We start from the raw sequence: 18,550 nt of genomic DNA, 5'->3' as shown, positions 1-18,550 counted from the left end.
CAAACACAAAAGAAAGAATTAACAGATTTCTTTTTTTGGATAAGTCCTGTGTGTGCCTATACAGTTAACTGTGCTAATTTTACTTGTATCTGGGAATAATTAGCACATATCTAAATGTGCTAAATAGCTTTAAGCACATGGGGAGCTATTTTAACTGCCCTGTAATCTGTGTGTCCAGTGATATCTTACTAAACAAAAAACTTGAAGTTCAAAAATCTTAGTTTTAACCCTTTGAGTCAAAGTAAGGAAATACCTTTAAAGTAGATAAATATTAAGTTTTAAATACTGGCAAAGCTTTCTTAACGTGTGTTGTTGTTTTTTACTTTTTTTCCCAGATCGGTATATCTGCATTCTGTATGAAATGCAGTTTACGATAGGGTATAGCATAAAATCATATCACTGACAATGCACGTATTTGGAGCATGATTTAGAGCACTAGCTTGTTATCATTTGTGGTTGAAACTAGGATTCTGGATTCAGTAGTGTGAGGTAGTCTATGAAGGACACATAGTTTGGTAATCTGCAGAGATATTTCTAATTGGATGTTCAGAGGTATTTGGTGGGGATATTGAAGATTCAAATTGCTGTCTTTTCTACTGCTTTATTAGCTGTTACATAGCATAGAAAACAGACAAATGAGCACCTGAAAGTTAATTTTATTCCTTATCATGCTTAAGTAGTACTCGATAATTATTTTGTCTTATAAAATCCAAGAGCTTTCTTAAGACAGGAGCTCTTTTCTCTTTAATTATGCACTTCTGGTTGTCTAGGAAAATATATTTGTTCTGTACTGAGCTCAGTAGTGACAACAGGGTACTTGAAGCTTTGTGCAAGTATGCTTCCTCACTGAGTCCAGCTTCTTCTGCCTTGTCTGCATGAGTAAGTAAAACTGCAGTGAAATCCTTCCATGTGGGACCTAGAAGTTCCTGTAATGAAAAGCAAATCTCATTTTTTTCTACTTCCACCACATAATTATGTGTTAACAGATCAGCTTATGTTCTGCTTCTGTGCTGAATTGCTAAAGTTTGTAGAGATTTTGACCTTTAAGAACCTCGGCATCCCCTTCTAATGGAAATAGGTGGCCATGCACTCGTAACAGTTGAACTGTTTTGCTGCAGGGGTTAATAGAGTTTTTTCAGTTAAAACTATCCACATGTAAATAATGAAAACTTGCTAAGCTACATCACACATCGTCATAAATAATATGTAAAATTCAAGTAGCTTACGTTATTTTCTATGTATAAATATTTGTATGCCATCTTTAAGGTCTTTGAAAAAAGATTTCTTAATCACCTTGCAGTGAATAAATGAAACAATTTTTGTGTAACACTGATTTCAGTAACAGCTGTATCCCCTTAAACTGAACTGTCCTTGGCAGCACAGGAATAATGACAGGCAGAGAATTTCTTTAACTACAGTTGTTTGTTTGATGGAAGGGAACAGGGAAAACAAGCTGTTTTTTTTTGTCAGTATGAAATAAAGCAATATTGTCTGTGTGGAAGGAAAACTATTGTATTACTGAAGTCCACCTTATAGTTATTTCAAAAACTCTGTAAACTAAATATTATTAAGTGCATAAAAGTGTTTTAAAGAATATCTTAGTATTCCCAAGATAAGCAAGGAGTTAGACAAAGTATTATGTTATATCAATAGCAATTAATCTGTTTTAGATGTTAGGGATGAGGAAAAAATAAGCTACAAAATAAATTCTATTTTGGTGTAGACTGTCTGTGGAAGAGTTGAGAGACTAGTTTTAGAGGGAGAGTGGCGCTTTCAATTATCTGAGGACTCAGATAAGTCAGTGCTAATATTAGTTATGAGTTCAGTATCTGCCACTCTCCTAATACATCAGACTATTTGTTGGATTAAAAAATGCAGACTTAAATGCCAGTTGTCTTCTGTGTGCATTACCAATAGACCATCCGTAATATGTAGAGGGTTATCGTGAGAACTGCTTATTGCTATAAGTTTAGTCTTCATGGTAGTATCTTCTTGGAACGGCATACTGAAATACAATCATTATTGATCATAATCCCAGCACTCAAGACAACTGTCCTGCCCCATTTGTTTGTGGCTGGTGACATCATAGCATGGTAGTCTTTTAAGGAGATAATAACTAAGATATAATTAAGAAACAAGGAAGTGTTGCTTTCTCACTATTTTATTTAATCACTATTAGGGATTTTTAAAGCTCTGTTAAAGGAGAAGGCTACAGGGCATCTCCTAGGCTTTTAACAGCCATGTGGCCTTGATCCAAAACAATGTCAAGATGATTTTTTCTTGGCTTAAAGTAAAAATACTAGATGGAAGTGTTGGTTCCTCTTAAATAACATAAAGTTTAGAGAAATGGAAAACTGTATAAAGTAGGGTAACTATGAGGAAAAAAAAAAAATCCAAGGATTCCACTGAAGGGAAAGACATTCATTTTCAGTGTCACCTCCTCTCACAAATCTTATCTACTTCCAAAAATTTTCTTCCACATAGATTCAAAATATTTGCTTCAAGTGAGTAATATTAGAAGAGTGCCAGAATGAATGTGTTAATTTTCTTTTTTCTTCCCCCCTTGAATAGACACATCGTTAGTGATAGTGTCTTTCCATATGATTTTGGACCTATTATTCTCTGCTTTGGGCTATACTCTGTCCTAGACTGCAGGAGAGTGAAGTAACACAACTTCTACTTCAAATAGCACGTCTCAACAAGTTAGAAGTGTCATAGTAAACCCTTAACTAATTTCTGTTGGAGAAGCTTACTTTGATAGGTAAATTTGATTCCAAAAGTCTATAGTGTTGAATCCAACTACAGTATGGCAGTTCTTGATAATCTTTTCTAAGGTTCAATGTGGTATGTGTGATGATGGTATACTGTGTTAGAGCTATGGATGTAAGTAAATACATGTGTATTTCAGCTGGTGGATTGGAAGGTATTCCTGTTTTTATCTGCACTTGTCTAATTCATATCTGCAGTTGACACCTCCAATAGTTACTTTCAGCCAAAGACAAAAAGAGTTGCCAATACGGTAGAAACATCTATTCATCTGTTACCTGGATGAACTGAATTGTTTGATCATTTTCATCTGGACACAGAGGCAAGTCAGCTCTCAAGACTAAAAGAGCAAGATGCAGACCTTCCTCCCTGAAGTGCTGAGCCAGAGCAGATCTCACTGTGTCTTTCACCTGCTCTTTGCTCAGGCTGCTGTGAGGGTAGCTTGGAGTGTCAAGTACCCGAATGCGGAGAGCTAGTTCACAGCCATTTCTTCGTGTAATCCCCAGAATACGCCAGCTGCGCCCAAGGCTGCAACACGTTGTCACTGAGCTTGGGGACAGATGGCTTTCGAAGTCCAAGCTGCCTAGCAGGCTGTTCCCAGCAGCGCTTTTGCCAGTCTGAGTTCTTCCAAGGACAACAAGGTTGATTGTCATCTCATTGCTGTCTGCCATTGCCTTTGTTTTTTATCAGCGAACCTGAAATTAAGTGAAAATGGAATAACACAAGCTGTTTCAGATGACAATTTAAGCAATGCAGCAACAATGTAAAAATTCAGTCTCTTGAGTGCCTTTCCTTGCCTGAAATCTTTAAGGAGTGAATACTCTAGACTGTCAGTGCAACACATGCGAACTTCTGATCCAAGGACAGATCTTTGCTGTCCTTCTCAAGTCTTCCACTCAGTCCCTGGTAGTTCTCACAGCAAGGAGTGCAGCCTATTAGGCTGTGCTTCTGCACTGTTGGAGGCTGAAGAGCTGGAAAAGAGTCACATTTCAGAAGAGATTTAGGAACACTGTGAAGCAGGTTAAGTTTAGGATGGGTAAAATGATTAATGGGAAAGGAGCTGAGAAACAACTGTGGAAACTGTAGAAGAATGTGATGAAAAAGGAAGAAAACTAGAGGAGGAAGAAGTTAGAATAGTGATAACTGTGTGCTGCTGTTACTTGATGGCTGTAAATCTTACCTGTTTTTTTTTTTTTGAGGGGCTGGGGTGGGAGGTGAAGATAATATGTGAAAACTAGCTTTTAGAGGAGTGCTTCTGCAGCAGAGAACAGCTTAGCAGATCTTTTGTAAGCTTCCACTAAATCTACGATAGATAATAATTCGAAAGGGCATTCTGATACAGGCAAATATAAGAAGTACATTTTAATAAAAAAATAAAAACAGCAACAACAGTGAAGCTAGCTAATGCTGCAGATTCAGTCTCCAAATTTAGACATTAGACACTGGAAATCTATGCTATCCTATAGACTTCTATAGCACAGTGGGGAAGAAGAATGTAGACTAGTGGTTGCAGAGGGGGAATGACTTTATGAATAAGCCGTATTATTTTCTTCTTTTCTGTATTCTTTATCTAATGGATTTTGTCTCAGGAATATTAGTTGATGAAATACACTCAGGTGTTTCCGATGAAAAAGCAATTGGTGAATGAGCAGCTTATTTTAAGTTATCGGTGATGTTGAACTCAATGTGTTGCGTGATGGTTGGTTGCTTTTTAATATACTGAGTTTATGTATTTGGAGATTGTCTGCAATTAATTATTCAGATTTTTGCTTGAGCAGATCAGCGATTCTCCTTCCTACTAAGTCCATGCCTAAATCAGTTTCTTGAAATAACTCCAGTACAAAACCAAACACGTAAGAACTATTAAGTTAAAATATTAATTTTGTTATAGACAACACTGAATTTTGTATGTGATCTTTCTTGGAGAATTTGGTATTTTTTATGGAATTTTCCATTATCAGTTCCCTTTTAATCTTAAGAATACCTGCCTATTCTCTTTTTAAAAGTCACTTTATGATAACATTACTGTTACTGGATTATTCATCAATCTAAATGTGAATTGTATTCATCTCCTGTAACATAATAATATCAGACGGAGGAAATAAGTTTGTACGTTCCTTCCTTCTGCCTTTTTTTTCCCTGTCACAACCAAGGATTTTTGTTCTTTTCTCCCTATATGCAGTCTACACTTAAACACTTAGGTTAATTTCATAGTTTGTTGCTTACCTTGTATTTCCTGAAAGTCTGTTTTTATTCAGGCTTCATTCATAAACCTTGTGTGCTGAGCAAAAAAGTTCATACGTGAACTTTGAAACTTACAGCAGTAACGTACCACGTTGAGTCTGTTACGTACACATTGATCTGGTTAATTTATTACTGATAGATCCTCATTCAATTTGTTGTGTTTGGTCAGTACTTAGCACTGTCTGATGCAAACGCAGTTTTATATATGAAGTGGGTATTTTTGAAAGTTGCTTCATTTCTTCCAGCACTTTAATGTGAGAGTGATAATGGAGTTATTTTGTGTTTCATGTTCTTGAATGTGTTCATATACGTATGTGAAGAGTATATGCACTTCCTTTTATTCTTGCAATGAATTAATTTCTGCAGTATTTTCAAAATACAGTGTAAACCTTACATAGATGTAAAGCTTTTTTTCTCTGAAAGGGTAGATTAAGATAATCTGAAAATAGATAAAAATACAGAAGTCATTTGTGAATCTGGAAGAAAATTGAAGAAAAGAAGACTGGAACCAGTGTCAGTTGTGTTTGTTTGCTTTTGGCTACATAGGTGTGGCCCTTTCTTTGATCACATGCTGTACTTGGTATATTTTCCTTGCAAGCCTAATTCTTTGTCATGCTATAGTAATGTTAAAAGCAAAGGTAAAAACCTATCCCAGAAAAGACCTATCACTTTTTAGGCTTTTTCCCACAGGGAAGAAAGTAACTAATTTGAATTTCTGTGCCGCAGTGCGAAGTAAATCTACATTTGTGTTTTAATGACTGGATTCTGGTAGTAAAACAGAAGAATGCTTGTCTGTTTGCAGAGAAAGGTTCATAGTTTCATAGTTTCATAGTCTCGTGCAGGTTGGAAGGGACCTTAGAGATCATCGAGTCCAGCCCCCGGGATTCGAGCCCCTGTGTAGCAGAGCGGCACTTCTACCACTGTAGCTCTTCTCTTGTTCGTAAATTCTAGGTTGATGGAGAGACGTGTTTAATCCAAGAATCTGGTAATCAGAAAACAGAAATCTGGTACATAGGCTTTCTGTGGTGGGAAGAAAAGTGAAGGCGCTTTCCAGAGCCCATTTGCTTAACATTGTTATCCAGAATGTAGCTTTATGTGGGAGCTCCTGAGTCATGGCTTAATGCATTACAAGATCTGCTTCAGCCTGCAGTAGTGTAGTTAAGGCTTCAGTTATTCCAGAAATCTGTCTCCCAGTATGGTGCCACAAGCACAGCTAGTGTTTTGGCAGAAGGTAGGAGCTAATGGTGCCTTAACAGCCTCCTCGGGTAAACTCACATTATTCTTCATGAATGAGTTCTTTTATGTTGCCTGGCTTTAGACAACTGTGTAAAAATTTTGTTGCTCTCTATTTTTAGGAGCACATACCCAAGTTAGTGGCCTTTAGACAGCTCTCTGCTCTTCAACTTGCCTATTTTGATGAGAGGTGAAACATTAGGTCTTTCCTTTTGTAAGTAGCTGTGGCACCTACTGCTAGTTCCTACCATGAAAAGCCTTGAGGGTTAAGACTATGCAGACTGCATACAACTCAAGTCCTACACATGTTTGGTCTCTTTATATATAAAGTATATAGCAAGGTTCCTTTCTCTGCTGCTGGAAGCAGAATTGAAGAAGAGTGCTTATGGGGTGACATTTGAAAACCAAGGGTAGGTCAGTCTCATAGAACAATAGATATTACAAATACAAAATCCAGATGCTTCACTTGATTTTACTAGAAGTCTTGACTTTGGTTAAATCATCACAGCTTAGTTCAGAACATTTTGTTGGGCTGTTTTATGCCTAGTAATGACTCTCATTAGAGCTGATGCAATGTATGTCATCCTAGCAGCCACATAGTAGCTTGCCTGGGATGCAGTTTGAGCTGTTCATGAACAAGGATTCAGAATACCAGGAAAGCTAGAATTGCAGGAGAAGTGGAGTCTTGTATGTAAAATACAATTTGTTTAGCTTTAGGTTGATCAGGGCTCTTACACTGGCAAAACTGCCATAAAATTAAGAGCACTGTAAGCAAGGCAGTGATTAAATGTTATCAAAAAAGTTACCTAACTGTTCTTCCCCACAAAAAAAAGAAAAAAAAAAGCAGTTTCTTTCCATTATTATTAGCGTAGCATAACCTGTGACAAGATGCATCTGGAATGCTTTATGTCAGTGTGGACAAAGGATTTTAAGAAGTTGTCTTCTAAGGAAGATATGATGGAAAAAAACAAACCGTTTTATGTGACATTTGCTTCGTCTCCTTGTAGTATGTGAAAAGAATCCTCCCCAAGGTGGCAGTAGCAGCTTGCTCCACAGGTACTGTAAAACTCAGCTGGGGGTCCCCTTGCTCTAGAATCCAATGCTGAAATAAAATACCAGGTCAGAAATAAGCTGAAGTGCTAGAAGTACAGAGCAATTACAAGGGTCTTGAAACATCTGCTGAAATAATGAAGATGTGGAAAACATTTTTCTTTCCATTGTCATAAGAGGTTTTTATTTATATGAAACATGTTTTCTCTCTCTAATATATAGCACAGCATCTTAATGAGCTTGAACAGCAGTAATTCAAAGGTAACACTTAAGAAAATGGAATTTTTATTTGTTCTTCTTTACACGATTCTTCTTCTAAAGGAGATCTTTGTCTTCCCTAGCTTTTGAGTTGAGTTGGTGACATTTACTGTGGGGCTTTGAACATGAGCTCTTACGGTCTACTGGCAAAAGTTGAAATTTGTAAAGAAAGAGCAAGTACAGAATGTAACAAAATTCTATTTGATGCTTTTTAGCACTCCTCGCTGCCTGTGGGCAAGCTATTGTTTGGTTTTCTTTGTGTTTGTTTAACTTTATTTCCAAAATGGCAAAGAGAAAACTGAAACTGAGGTCTATTATGGATTGGCAGGCAAGAGGGGCTTCCTGGAACTTAAAAATGAGTTTTTTACTGCTTCTGTAGAAATACCAAGCAAGTCTCATATGGAATTGTTAAGAATCTGAGGAAGTGAGACTCCTAATCAAATTGAAAATAACTGGGGCTTGGGCATGCAGTGTTTGCAGATTTTGAAAGAACAGTTCTAAAAGCATTTCCAAGTTTCTACTGGATTTGTATGTATATGTAGCGTTAACTAAAGTTGCAGCACATTTTTGTCACATTACCCTGTCAGCTGTTGTTCTGTTGTATTCCTATGATCGTACAGTTGGTCTGACAGCACCCTGAGCAAGCCATCCACCCTACTTCTTAGTGTGTGCTCCAAACAGGCTACTCTTATAAACTGAAATGACATAGGTTCTTTTGAGGCACCACATCTCTTAGCATGTGTCTCTTTTCAGTTCCCACGCCTTCCTATCCCTTACAGCTTCTTTCCCTATGTGAGTTCTCATTTGAGCCCAAGATGATGCCATAGTAAGTAATTTAAGATGTGCTTTGATGAAGTTCTCTTACTTAGAGAAAATGCTGTGAGGCTATTTGATGGATTGCCACACACAGAGGCAGGCTTTAAGCCTTCCCATACAACATGAGAAGTCCAGGAAGGTATGCAGGTCAGGTAGTTGGTGTGGATTCAGTTCTGTTAAACATGTAATTTCAAAGAAAAGACAGACGTGTCAATGCTAAGAGAAGGGAAGACTTCTGATGCTTTATTCCTTTTAGACTGCATTCACAGTGAAATCTCTCTTGATCCTAAAGAAATGCAGTCATAGTATTCCCTAATGTTTCCTTAAAACAGATTATTTTGCTTGCTTAATCCTATCCTTACCGTTACTGGTATTTTTGAAATAATCAATTAGCAGCAATCTTCAAGATGTCTCTCTGTGTGTTATGGATGGCTGTGTGAGTAGACTGGTTTTGCCAAGAAGAAAGAGAATTAAAGCTATAAACTAATGCAATTGCACCTGTTTTGGGACACTGTACAACTGCAGAACTAGCTCCTTACATTCTCACTGTCCTTTTTACAGCAGAATATTGGAATATTGACGTGCTAATCTGGTAAGTCTCTCTGCTGTGGAAGTATTGTCTCTACTTAGTTGGCAGGGTCAATGTTCTTTCAAACCCTTTGCTTTTCAGTGTTTTTCTTTAAGAAGCTACTTTTCTTATTTCCTGTTAGCATGATTTAGTGTGACATGGCTCTGCAAAATGTGGAGTGATGCAGTGTACAATGGTACGTATCACACTCAATGTCACAAGCTGCCAATTTCTAATATTCTTTCTTATTAACCTCCACCTTCTTTGGTTTTACTAATGCTTTCCTCTGTTGCAACATATCTTCTTTTTTAATATAGAAGGAATATTTTTAATATATTTTACTGTACTATACTGTCTTTTCAGGAGATTTCTTGGAGATGCTTAAACTTGTTTGGGTCTTGTTTCCATCCATGGTGCCAAGATTCATTTTCTTTAGTATGAAGATGGCACAAATGTTGCTAGTCCCCAGGATTGACTGTAGGGCTGTGCAGCAAGGCTGATATTTGTCTCTGTGTTAACTGATTCAAGTGAAATAGGCAAAAAGACGAAAGCAAAATAAATAAATAAATATATATATAATTAAAAAAAATAAAAATCATTTAGGACTATACATATATAAATAGTAGTAAAGGAAAACTAATTAAATTGTAAGCTTTTTACTTCAAAGGCAGATACTTGGGTAATACGCAATATCCGGAAAGCATGAAAATACAGACTTAAAGAAGAGTCCTATTTCCCTTACGCATACTTATCTGGATAAACTTTGCAACGGGACACATATATCTGCATTGACAACATGAGTCAGAGTACTGTGGTTGTTCATTTTCTTGTGATTAATCTTGAATTCAACCTCATAAGCAAAAACATTTTGTCTCTGGGGCATATGTCATGTGAGTGGAGAACGTACCTGGAAGCTCAGGAAACCTGGATCTGGCTACTGTTTTTGTAACTCTCATTGCATTTTTTAGAGAAGCTGCACAATTTCTCTGTCTCCTCATCTAAGTAGTGGATGGAGTCTTCACCTCTTTTGGCAACACATAGTCGGAGTTATTTAGCTGAAGGCCACAGATTTTTGCACAGCAATAGCAGCATTATTACTTTTTCTTTTTAATGTTGTCATTATTGCCAAATGCTCGATAGGAACACAGATAACTTGAGGCTTACTTTCCAAAAGTATTCCCATGATGCCTGGAAAGGTTATAGCCATTGTAACTCCAGTAACCTCTAAAGTTGCACCTCTACACAGGGATGGTCTGTTCGCAGTGCTACTCTTATGCACTCTGTGTATTTTTTCATAGAATGTTGGGAACAAAAACCATAAAGCTTCTACTTAAGAACATAAAAATGATACCTTTCTACTCAACAGTATCCATAGGTTTTCAAGACAGCTTTAGTTATTTCATTTCTTATATTCCAGGCTATGTAGGGAGAAAGAATACAGCACATTTTGAGGACTTCTCTTAAAATACCCAATTGTTAGCAAACTAACAATTTGCTGTATTTTCATTCTGTTTGTAGCTCTTTCTTGCCTTCTCTCAGCATACGTACATTTTAGAGGCAATCTGCTCACTTGCTAGCAGCTTTTGTTAAAAGTTCAAGTTTAAGAAACTGGAATACTAACTAGAAATACAACTATCCTGTCTTGTTTCTCATATTCATGATAGCTTATGAATGTCAAGCCTTTTTTCTATCTTATTTTTTAGTTTAAGACATTCCAAACAAACTGAATTTGAGGATATCTTCCAGGATGTTTCACTGTGTCAAGCCACTGCATATGTAATGTCAGCATTGTGGTGTGAAAGTCGTTCCACAAGCCAGTGTGGCTTGCTCTGGCAATATTTAGAAAAGTGGAATTGCTGTGTCTGGTATATTAAGACTTTGAATAGTGTGTGGGAGGGTGAAAAGTATATGATTATAAAACTGTTGTGTGAACTAGGACCACGAGCCCCAGGCTCTGTAATTAATCTACTTTCATGACCTGAAGTGTGGTAGACTGTCATCTTATTTGGTGGCTGGAAATCTGCCTATTAATGTAGAATACAGAACTGCATCACCACTTGTGTCCCTGAAGTTAACTCTTTATAGATACGGACAAGAAAAAAGAAAGCATGGAAATATACAAACTTAGTTCTGGTAAGCACTGACATAACCAGGAGCGGTGGAAGTACACTTGAGCTTTATGTACAGCAGAGAAGGAACAGCAGAAGGGTGAGAAATTGAAGGCTGTTTGTTGTTTTTTTTTTTCGCTGATTGTTTCTTCTGGGTTCCCCCACTGCTTTTTTATCGCTGTTCTTGGCAAACATCATTTGCATTCAGCTGAACCCTTTTGCAAAGTGTCTTCAGATGCAGAAGATTGATTCTTGCATACAGAAAACTTGCCTTCAACATGTAACTGTCTTTAGACAGGAGGAACAGATTGAATCTTCTGTCTGTTTAATTCCTTAGTTGACAGCAGTCTTTGTGCCTGGGAGAATGTTTTTTTTCCCTCCTTTTTCAGATATCTGAGGGTTGGTTTTTTTTTTTTGTTTTTTTTTTTTGCCAGTGCTTTCCAAATCTGATGTAATCCTGGGTTCTCCCTATTGAGGATAACTGGGGGCAAGGGAAGGCTTATGAATGCCATGTCAGGTTCATGTGTTCTGATAATGCAAGCTGGAATAAAAGTATTTTCTCTAGGTTTTTATCCAAGTAAAAAGTCTTCGATGTATTTTACAATGCCAAACAGTAAGACATGGGAGGAGTTTAAAATGTGGTGTCATGCTGTGACTGACTTCTGTGGGAGAGATGAGGGTATTCCATTTTTAGCACAATGAAAATGAAACATGGCTGGTGGAAGCTGAGCAAAAATGTATTGTCGTGTGATTCTGAATAGGCCTTTTATCATCAGAACAGAAATGCGTAGGACATAGCAGCTCACAGAGAGCAGCCATATAGCAGAGACTAAATGTTGACTCCCAAGGAGGTAACAGAGGTTTCTGCCTAGCAGCAAAGTGAAGAATGGAAAGAAAGTGGGGTTTCCAAGTGCAGCTAATTCATTTTTTCCAATTAAAAACGAATGTAGTGAGTTGATGTTGTTACATTGGCTTCCTTGTAGCTCGAACCATGCTTGCCCAATATCATCGGCTAATATTTTAGAAAATCTTTTTTTGGTCAGCACAAAATAATTTATGGCTATGGAGAACAAACAAGAGCGCTAACGTTTTTCAGTCTACACCCACAATTCTTTTTTTAGAAACCATATTGGTCTCTAGTGAGAGAACAGATTTATTTTTTAGAAACAGAACTGTAAAGCGGGAAGAAAATTCCCAGCTGTCAGCATTTCCATAACCTCACAAGACCCAATTTGTTGTCTTAATTTATGGGGAAAACACATTGTTTTTCTGTTTCAGATTTGCGTAACTGGAAGATTATGTATACACAGCATTTGTGAAGAAGATGTGCTGCTTTTAACATCTGTCAGAGAACTACATCTCTGACTCCTTCCTGTTACTGCCTTTTGAATGTTTAGGACTTCAAACTGTTTTTGAGGGTTCTTACACTAGCAAAAGGATAAGCCCATCCTGATTTAAGAAAGTACTTCTTTAGCACGTATAACATTAGGATTCAGTAGCTAAATTATCAGTTTGTTTAGAAAAGACCAGCTGCTGACAAAGTTAAGCAGTCTGATCTGGTGCTTCTGAAGGGCCACCAAAGAGTTGCAGTCATGTCCTGCATGATGCGTGCCGAAAAGGTGGCTGTAGAGAGACAGCCTTAAATAGATGGTGGAGGAGAAATCTTCCCTGTGATTATGGGAACTCTGAACTCTCTGTGATTTCATATATCCTTGATATCACTTACACCGCCCAGATATGAAATAGGTTGTCATCTGGTAGTGTGTGACAGTGTTCACCAAATGCTGGAGAAGTTTAGTAAAGGCTTCAGTCATGCAGTAACAGCTTTAAGCACAGCAATACTGCAGTATTTTATCTATCCTTCAAAAACATAACTTCACTGTAGGAATTAAAAGAAAAAAAAAAAAAGAAAAGGCAGTTTCTCAAAAATGGTAGGAAATAGCTTTGTAAAGCTGCAGTCCTTAATTTGTCATAAAAAAAAGTTCCATTGACACAACGTGGAGCTGACAGGCTTAGTGTATGAATCTGCTGGAAAGGGCAGACATGGAATGCTGCACATGGAGAAAGCATGAGAAATAATATGGAAGACACGGTTTTTGGTGTTGTTTGTTTTTTTAGTAATAAGTTTTTTAAAGTCTGTTTAGAAGATGGGAAATTGAATGGCTGCATGAACTATGAACTATATGTCACTGCTGTCTTATTTTTATTTAGTCCACAAAATCTGGTACGCTATCTTATTCTGCATGATAATCACTGTTATGGAAGACTCAGCTTGTGGACCCTGGCAGCTGAAAAGAGGAGTTGCTCAGATGACTTCACACTGTTTAGAATTTCTGCATTTGGGGAATATTATGGAATTGCTAACAAATTAGTTCTTTTTAATTGTAGTGGCATGTATGCATTTCCTGTCCCAACATGTCCATGCTTATTCATAGCACACCAAAAGAATTACAGGATTTTTTTTTTTTTTTTCCTTTTGAATGCAGACAGCATGAAGAAAAATTGTTTTCTAGACATCAAAGAGACTGAAGTCAAAATGACCAGTTCAGTCAGCAAGCAACGGAAATCTGAATATTGGCCTGTTTTATACCTTTAAAAATAATGAGACCAGCTATTAAAGTAGAGGAAAAATGGCAGAGGGGACTTGCCCAAAGTTTGCGTTGATAAAAAAACCAAGTTGGCTGGAAAAAGTGTAATTGGGGCATGGAATCAGCTGTTTTGGTCCTCAGTATAAGGACGATATGTACATTTAGACTGTAATTTAGGTAAGACATTGGATACTTCAGTCTGTCCATGCACAAAGTGACTTATGTAGTGTTTCACTTTTCTAAATTCAAACTATCTTCAAGATTAGGAAAAACGTAGTGTGCACTGGTGTTTCCGAAAGGTTACACTGTTGCAGCTGCTGATTGGGCTCTCAAAGTGAACCTTGGTCCTCCAGCAGAAAGCAGACGGAACTTCTGCAGCTTACAACAATATGAGGCTTAGGTCAATATGAGGCTCCTTTCAAGAGCATCACAGTGGGATAGTTCAAGTAGGTTGTGTCTTCCTTGTCTTGACCCCTAGATGACAGCTCTGATTTCTAAAAGTGTTTGGTGTCCAAGAAAGTTTACTGGTGTAGGTGGGAATCTCAGCAGTGAATTTTTTTACTTTTCCAAATCATGCAGTTTTTATTCTTTACTTGTGTATTCAGTTTTTCTTTTCTTTGGCAAGGTCTTAGATATAAGCAGTATCCTATGGCTGCCAGACTACTCTTCTTGACCTTCTTTCTACATCTGCCTGTCTCCTTTGAATTCACCTTGAGCCTGGTAGACACTGTATTCTGCAGCTTTTTAGATTCACTGACTGCGAAGAGTATAGAAAGAGTTTAAAGCATGAAACTGTCATTGTGAAAGTAGCTTCAGAATACTGATTGGGCTTTAATACATGGAGGTATTGACGAGAACTAAAACAAGACGTAGGATTTGTTAATGCACTGTTAAACTTAACCTAGGGAAAAAAAAAAAAAAAAAAAAAAAAAAAAAAAGCAAGTATATTGCTCCTGCATTGAGCATCTAGAATGTGACAATGGTAAAATGTCATTAAAATTAGCTAGATTTAACATGAATCATTGTAACTCATGATTCCTGCAAATGGAGCAAATCAAATTCCTTTCTGCTGTACCCCAGAACAACTCAGTTGGGTTAATTCATCCTAACTACAACAGTGCTCTTTTAGTCGTGTGTACTTATAAATTATTTGAGTTATGCTGGTTAAAACTAAAATAACACTGATGTAAGCAAGACCTTTCACTTAAAATTGAGATGGCAAAGTATGTTCAGCCTCTTGAGAGGAAATGACAATGAGCTATGGCATACTATAGGAAAGCTGAGCATTATAACTCTTGGGGTCACACTGAGAAACTCTTTGTAAGGCCACAGCCTCTCACTTCATATTTTCCAGTGTCCAAACTGACTTTAATTCTGTTCAAAAGGAGGACACTCAGACATTTACTTTTCCTCAAGGTTTGCATTCTCATTTCACTCACTTTAACAAAGAATGTTACCTCAGAAACATTAAATGGAAAACATGTGCTTCAGAGCTAATGGTATTGCTGCTTTGTATGGTCAGCTCCAAATTCTCAACATAAAGGCTCTGTTAATCTAAAGTGAAATAAAAGCAGCTGTCATAAAGCATGTGATATATAAACTCTCATTTAAAGCTGTATTATATTTCTCTTATTATTTTTAAGAGTCTGCATTGGGAGAGAGAAAAATATTTATCAAAACAATAAAAAGCAGCAATTCTCTAAATATTCCCACTCAATAAAGGGAAGATGAGTATTTAGTCAGATAGAAAGCTGCAATTGTTGAATGCCTTTTTTCTCCTGGTACTCATTACTCTTAGGTGTTGTGCATTTTGCATACAAAAGGATGAGGAATAAGTGAGCACTGCAAATAAGATAATTTCACAGCTTTTTTAAGAAGGAACATTTTTCTGCTCTCTCATTAAGTTCTTGTTCTGTCACTCTCAGTCAGGGATTTAATTTGGTTGGTAGTATCACGTCCCTACTTTGATGATGTTTGACTGCAGATCTAAGTTGCATTTGTCTTCTGCAGTGTCCTCTTTTGCCTACCTTGCACCTTACTAATGCAATTGATGATGTTGTATCCCTCCTTCCTAAAAGTGGTCAGTTCCTGCTGGAACAACATTAGATGTTGCACATTGAGGCTCAAAGGTTGTGGTTTACATAACAGAGGTTTTGAGTTGGGTAGGCAACAGGGGGAAGTCACTGGCCTTACTGAATTGCTTGACAAACAGCTACAGTTATGAAATCCAGAGATTCTTACTTGCCAGAATGTAGGTGCTACATCTGAATAGTAATCCCAATGTTTTCATTTTGGGATTATGCAGCTTTTAAGATACACAATGTTTTAGTTATTTAGTTAGGTTTCATGGGAAAACTTGTTTCTTTTTTAGAATTATGGATCACTGCGTGTGTGTCTGATTTTTCTCTCTGAAAAATCTTTTTGGAAAGNTGTGTATTAAAAACAGGACCTTCAGATGTAACTTGAAGGCTAAACTATTTTAATCCAGAAACTAAAGCTTCTTGATGAAGGTAAACTGTGAAGCTGAAAACAAGAACTGCATGAAAGTGTTCCTTATGTGTTTTTTCTGAGATACTGATGATCATTTGGCCATGTTTAATTACATTATGGAACAATGTGCAAGTGTGTGAAAAGTTTTTAAGATTTTGATTTGGAAATGTGCCTTTCGGTGTGTCTCAAACTATGTTTTTTTCACTTCCTGGCCAGTCCTCATCAAGGCCATTACCTTAGAAGTAAGAAAATGATATAGATACAATATGTATCAAGCATGTTTATTCATTACATCTTACCTGCTTTCTTCTTAAGGCACAAAGGGTGAGTTGGCTGCTATAAAGCGATATGGTCTTTGGGTACATTAGTCACCAATTTAAAACGAATGATTTTGGCACTCTGCAGAGAAAAATAAGGATGAAGAAGGTATTGTTGGAAAATGAAACTAACAATTCTGTGACTTATAAGCAACACAGTGCTTTTCCCTTCTGTTTCAGTTGTCCTTCCTTTTCCCTAGCTTCAAAATTAATTCCTGACTTTATTCTATTTAATATATTTTGTATTTTCCTTCTGCAACCCTAGAAAAAACTTTCAGTATTAATAGTAGATACCTTTAGCCAGCCAAGTATAATTTTATGATGGTATAAAAACACCCACTCATTTTCAGTGTTCAGTTATAGCTGCTTTTAGTAGAGCCTGTATCCATTTCACAACATACATCTTACGATACTAATTTTAGTGGACTTTAAATGGGATATCCTCAAATATATTGCTTTTCTTCCCTTTCTTCCCTTTCTTCCCTTTTTTCCCTTCTTTCTTCCCTTTTTTCCCTTCTTTCTTGCTTTTTTCCCCTTCTTTCTTCCCTTTCTTCCCTTCTTTCTTCCCTTCTTTCTTCCCTTCTTTCTTCCCTTCTTTCTTCCCTTCTTTCTTCCCTTCTTTCTTCCCTTCTTTCTTCCCTTTCTTCACTTTCTTCCCTTTGTAAATCACAGTTTCTCTTTTTACAGTTGTTCAAGAAATCAGAAACCTTATTAAAAACTGTAAAAATGGAAAAAATGTGTTCTGTGAAGCCAGAATATCTTTCTAAGTAGTTTTTATGGTCCATTTTTCCTTTCGCACAAGATCAAAGCATCAGGGGACAAGAAAATAGGGTGAGAAAAGTCAATTCAAGCTTGCAGAAATCATGCTCAGGCCAAATATTTATCCTGTGATTCATCAAAAATGTTGCAAAATATAAAACTGGATTTTTAATGATCTAAGGTTTCACTGCCAGTTCTTGTAGGACATCCTGTTCTGGTGCAGTTCTTCAAGAAAAAGAAAAGAAAAAAAAAAAAGCAAAAGAAAAAGAAAAAGAAAAAAAAAAAGCAAAGAAGAAAGAAGAAAATGCATGAGACTGAACTGTAACTTGGAGAGATCTGAAAGCCGCTAACAGATGGGCGTTTTTCATTGTGAAGTGGTGTTTTTTAAAGAATGTAAATATTGATGCTGCTGGTAGTAAAAGGACTCAATTTTAAAACTGATAGAAGAGGAATTTCTTGTAATCAAACAAATTACTGTTTCTGCTCTGAAAATAAAGGGAAATCATCAAGAGTGAGGCAAGTTCTGAAAGTAAGTGATCAAAGATGACAAGAGTCACATGCTACATTTAAATTCTGCTGATTTCAGGACTTCAAATGACAAGATGATGAGCAAATGATCCCTGATAAAAGGACACTGATTCATTCCTTTAACGCTTGATAAAGGAGCCTTAATGTGTGGGATAAATGTGTCCAGGAGAAGCAAACAGATACAGAGCTCTATTATAAGGCTAAGGCAGAGGTGAGTAAGTCAATACATCAAAGAATTTGAATAGACTTGGTTCTTTTTATATAAGTAACATCACTGAAAGAAGAGCTCAATCTGGGGGATAAAATTGGATCTGGGAGGCTTTAGCTCCTTAGGCACTTTCCTGAGGTGCTGTCCTCTGAATAAAAATGCCGAAGCCTGCCCTTACTCCACTGGTTATCAGCCTCACACAGGAACAATACTTCCATCATCTTTCCTACTGTGCCATGTATAAATCATTAATTTAAAAAAGAAAAAAATTAGTTGGGCATATGTAAGCCATATCAACTATATAGAAGTGTGAGATAAGCATATGGTTACGATGGACATGGTCAATGGGTCTCAATTAGATGCATCTTAGAGTCCTGAGGGAACTGACTGATGCAGTTGCCAAGCCATTCTCAATGTTTGAAGAGTTACAGCGGTCAGGTGAAGTCCCCAGTGACTAGGAAAAGGCAACACTGCATCAATTTTTAAGAAGGGTAGAAAGGATGACCCAGGGAACTGCTGACCTGTTAGCCTTGCCTCTGTGCCTTGGAAGATCATGAAGCAGATCCTTCTGGAAGCTAATCAAAGGCACATGGAAGAGAGAGAGGGGGTGACATGGC

At 37.1% G+C, this 18,550-nt stretch overlaps 1 protein-coding gene across 1 annotated transcript; it reads right to left on the bottom strand.

Annotated features, from left to right (window-relative positions):
• Nucleotides 1-636: 636 nt before the first annotated feature.
• GIMD1 (GIMAP family P-loop NTPase domain containing 1) lies at nucleotides 637-5,104 on the bottom strand. The gene is made up of 3 exons (XM_015861437.2): nucleotides 4,993-5,104; nucleotides 3,045-3,461; nucleotides 637-926 (listed from the first exon to the last, which is right to left on the bottom strand). Exons 2-3 carry the CDS (start codon nucleotides 3,435-3,437, stop codon nucleotides 657-659), a joined length of 663 nt encoding a protein of 220 aa, XP_015716923.1. The 5' UTR covers nucleotides 3,438-3,461; nucleotides 4,993-5,104; the 3' UTR covers nucleotides 637-656.
• Nucleotides 5,105-18,550: the final 13,446 nt, after the last annotated feature.

This window comes from Coturnix japonica, chromosome 4 (assembly GCF_001577835.2).
Source record: "Coturnix japonica isolate 7356 chromosome 4, Coturnix japonica 2.1, whole genome shotgun sequence".
NCBI lineage: Eukaryota > Metazoa > Chordata > Aves > Galliformes > Phasianidae > Coturnix > Coturnix japonica.
The sequence above is the reverse complement of the archived record's forward strand: the minus strand, read 5'-3'. Positions and strand labels throughout refer to the sequence as shown.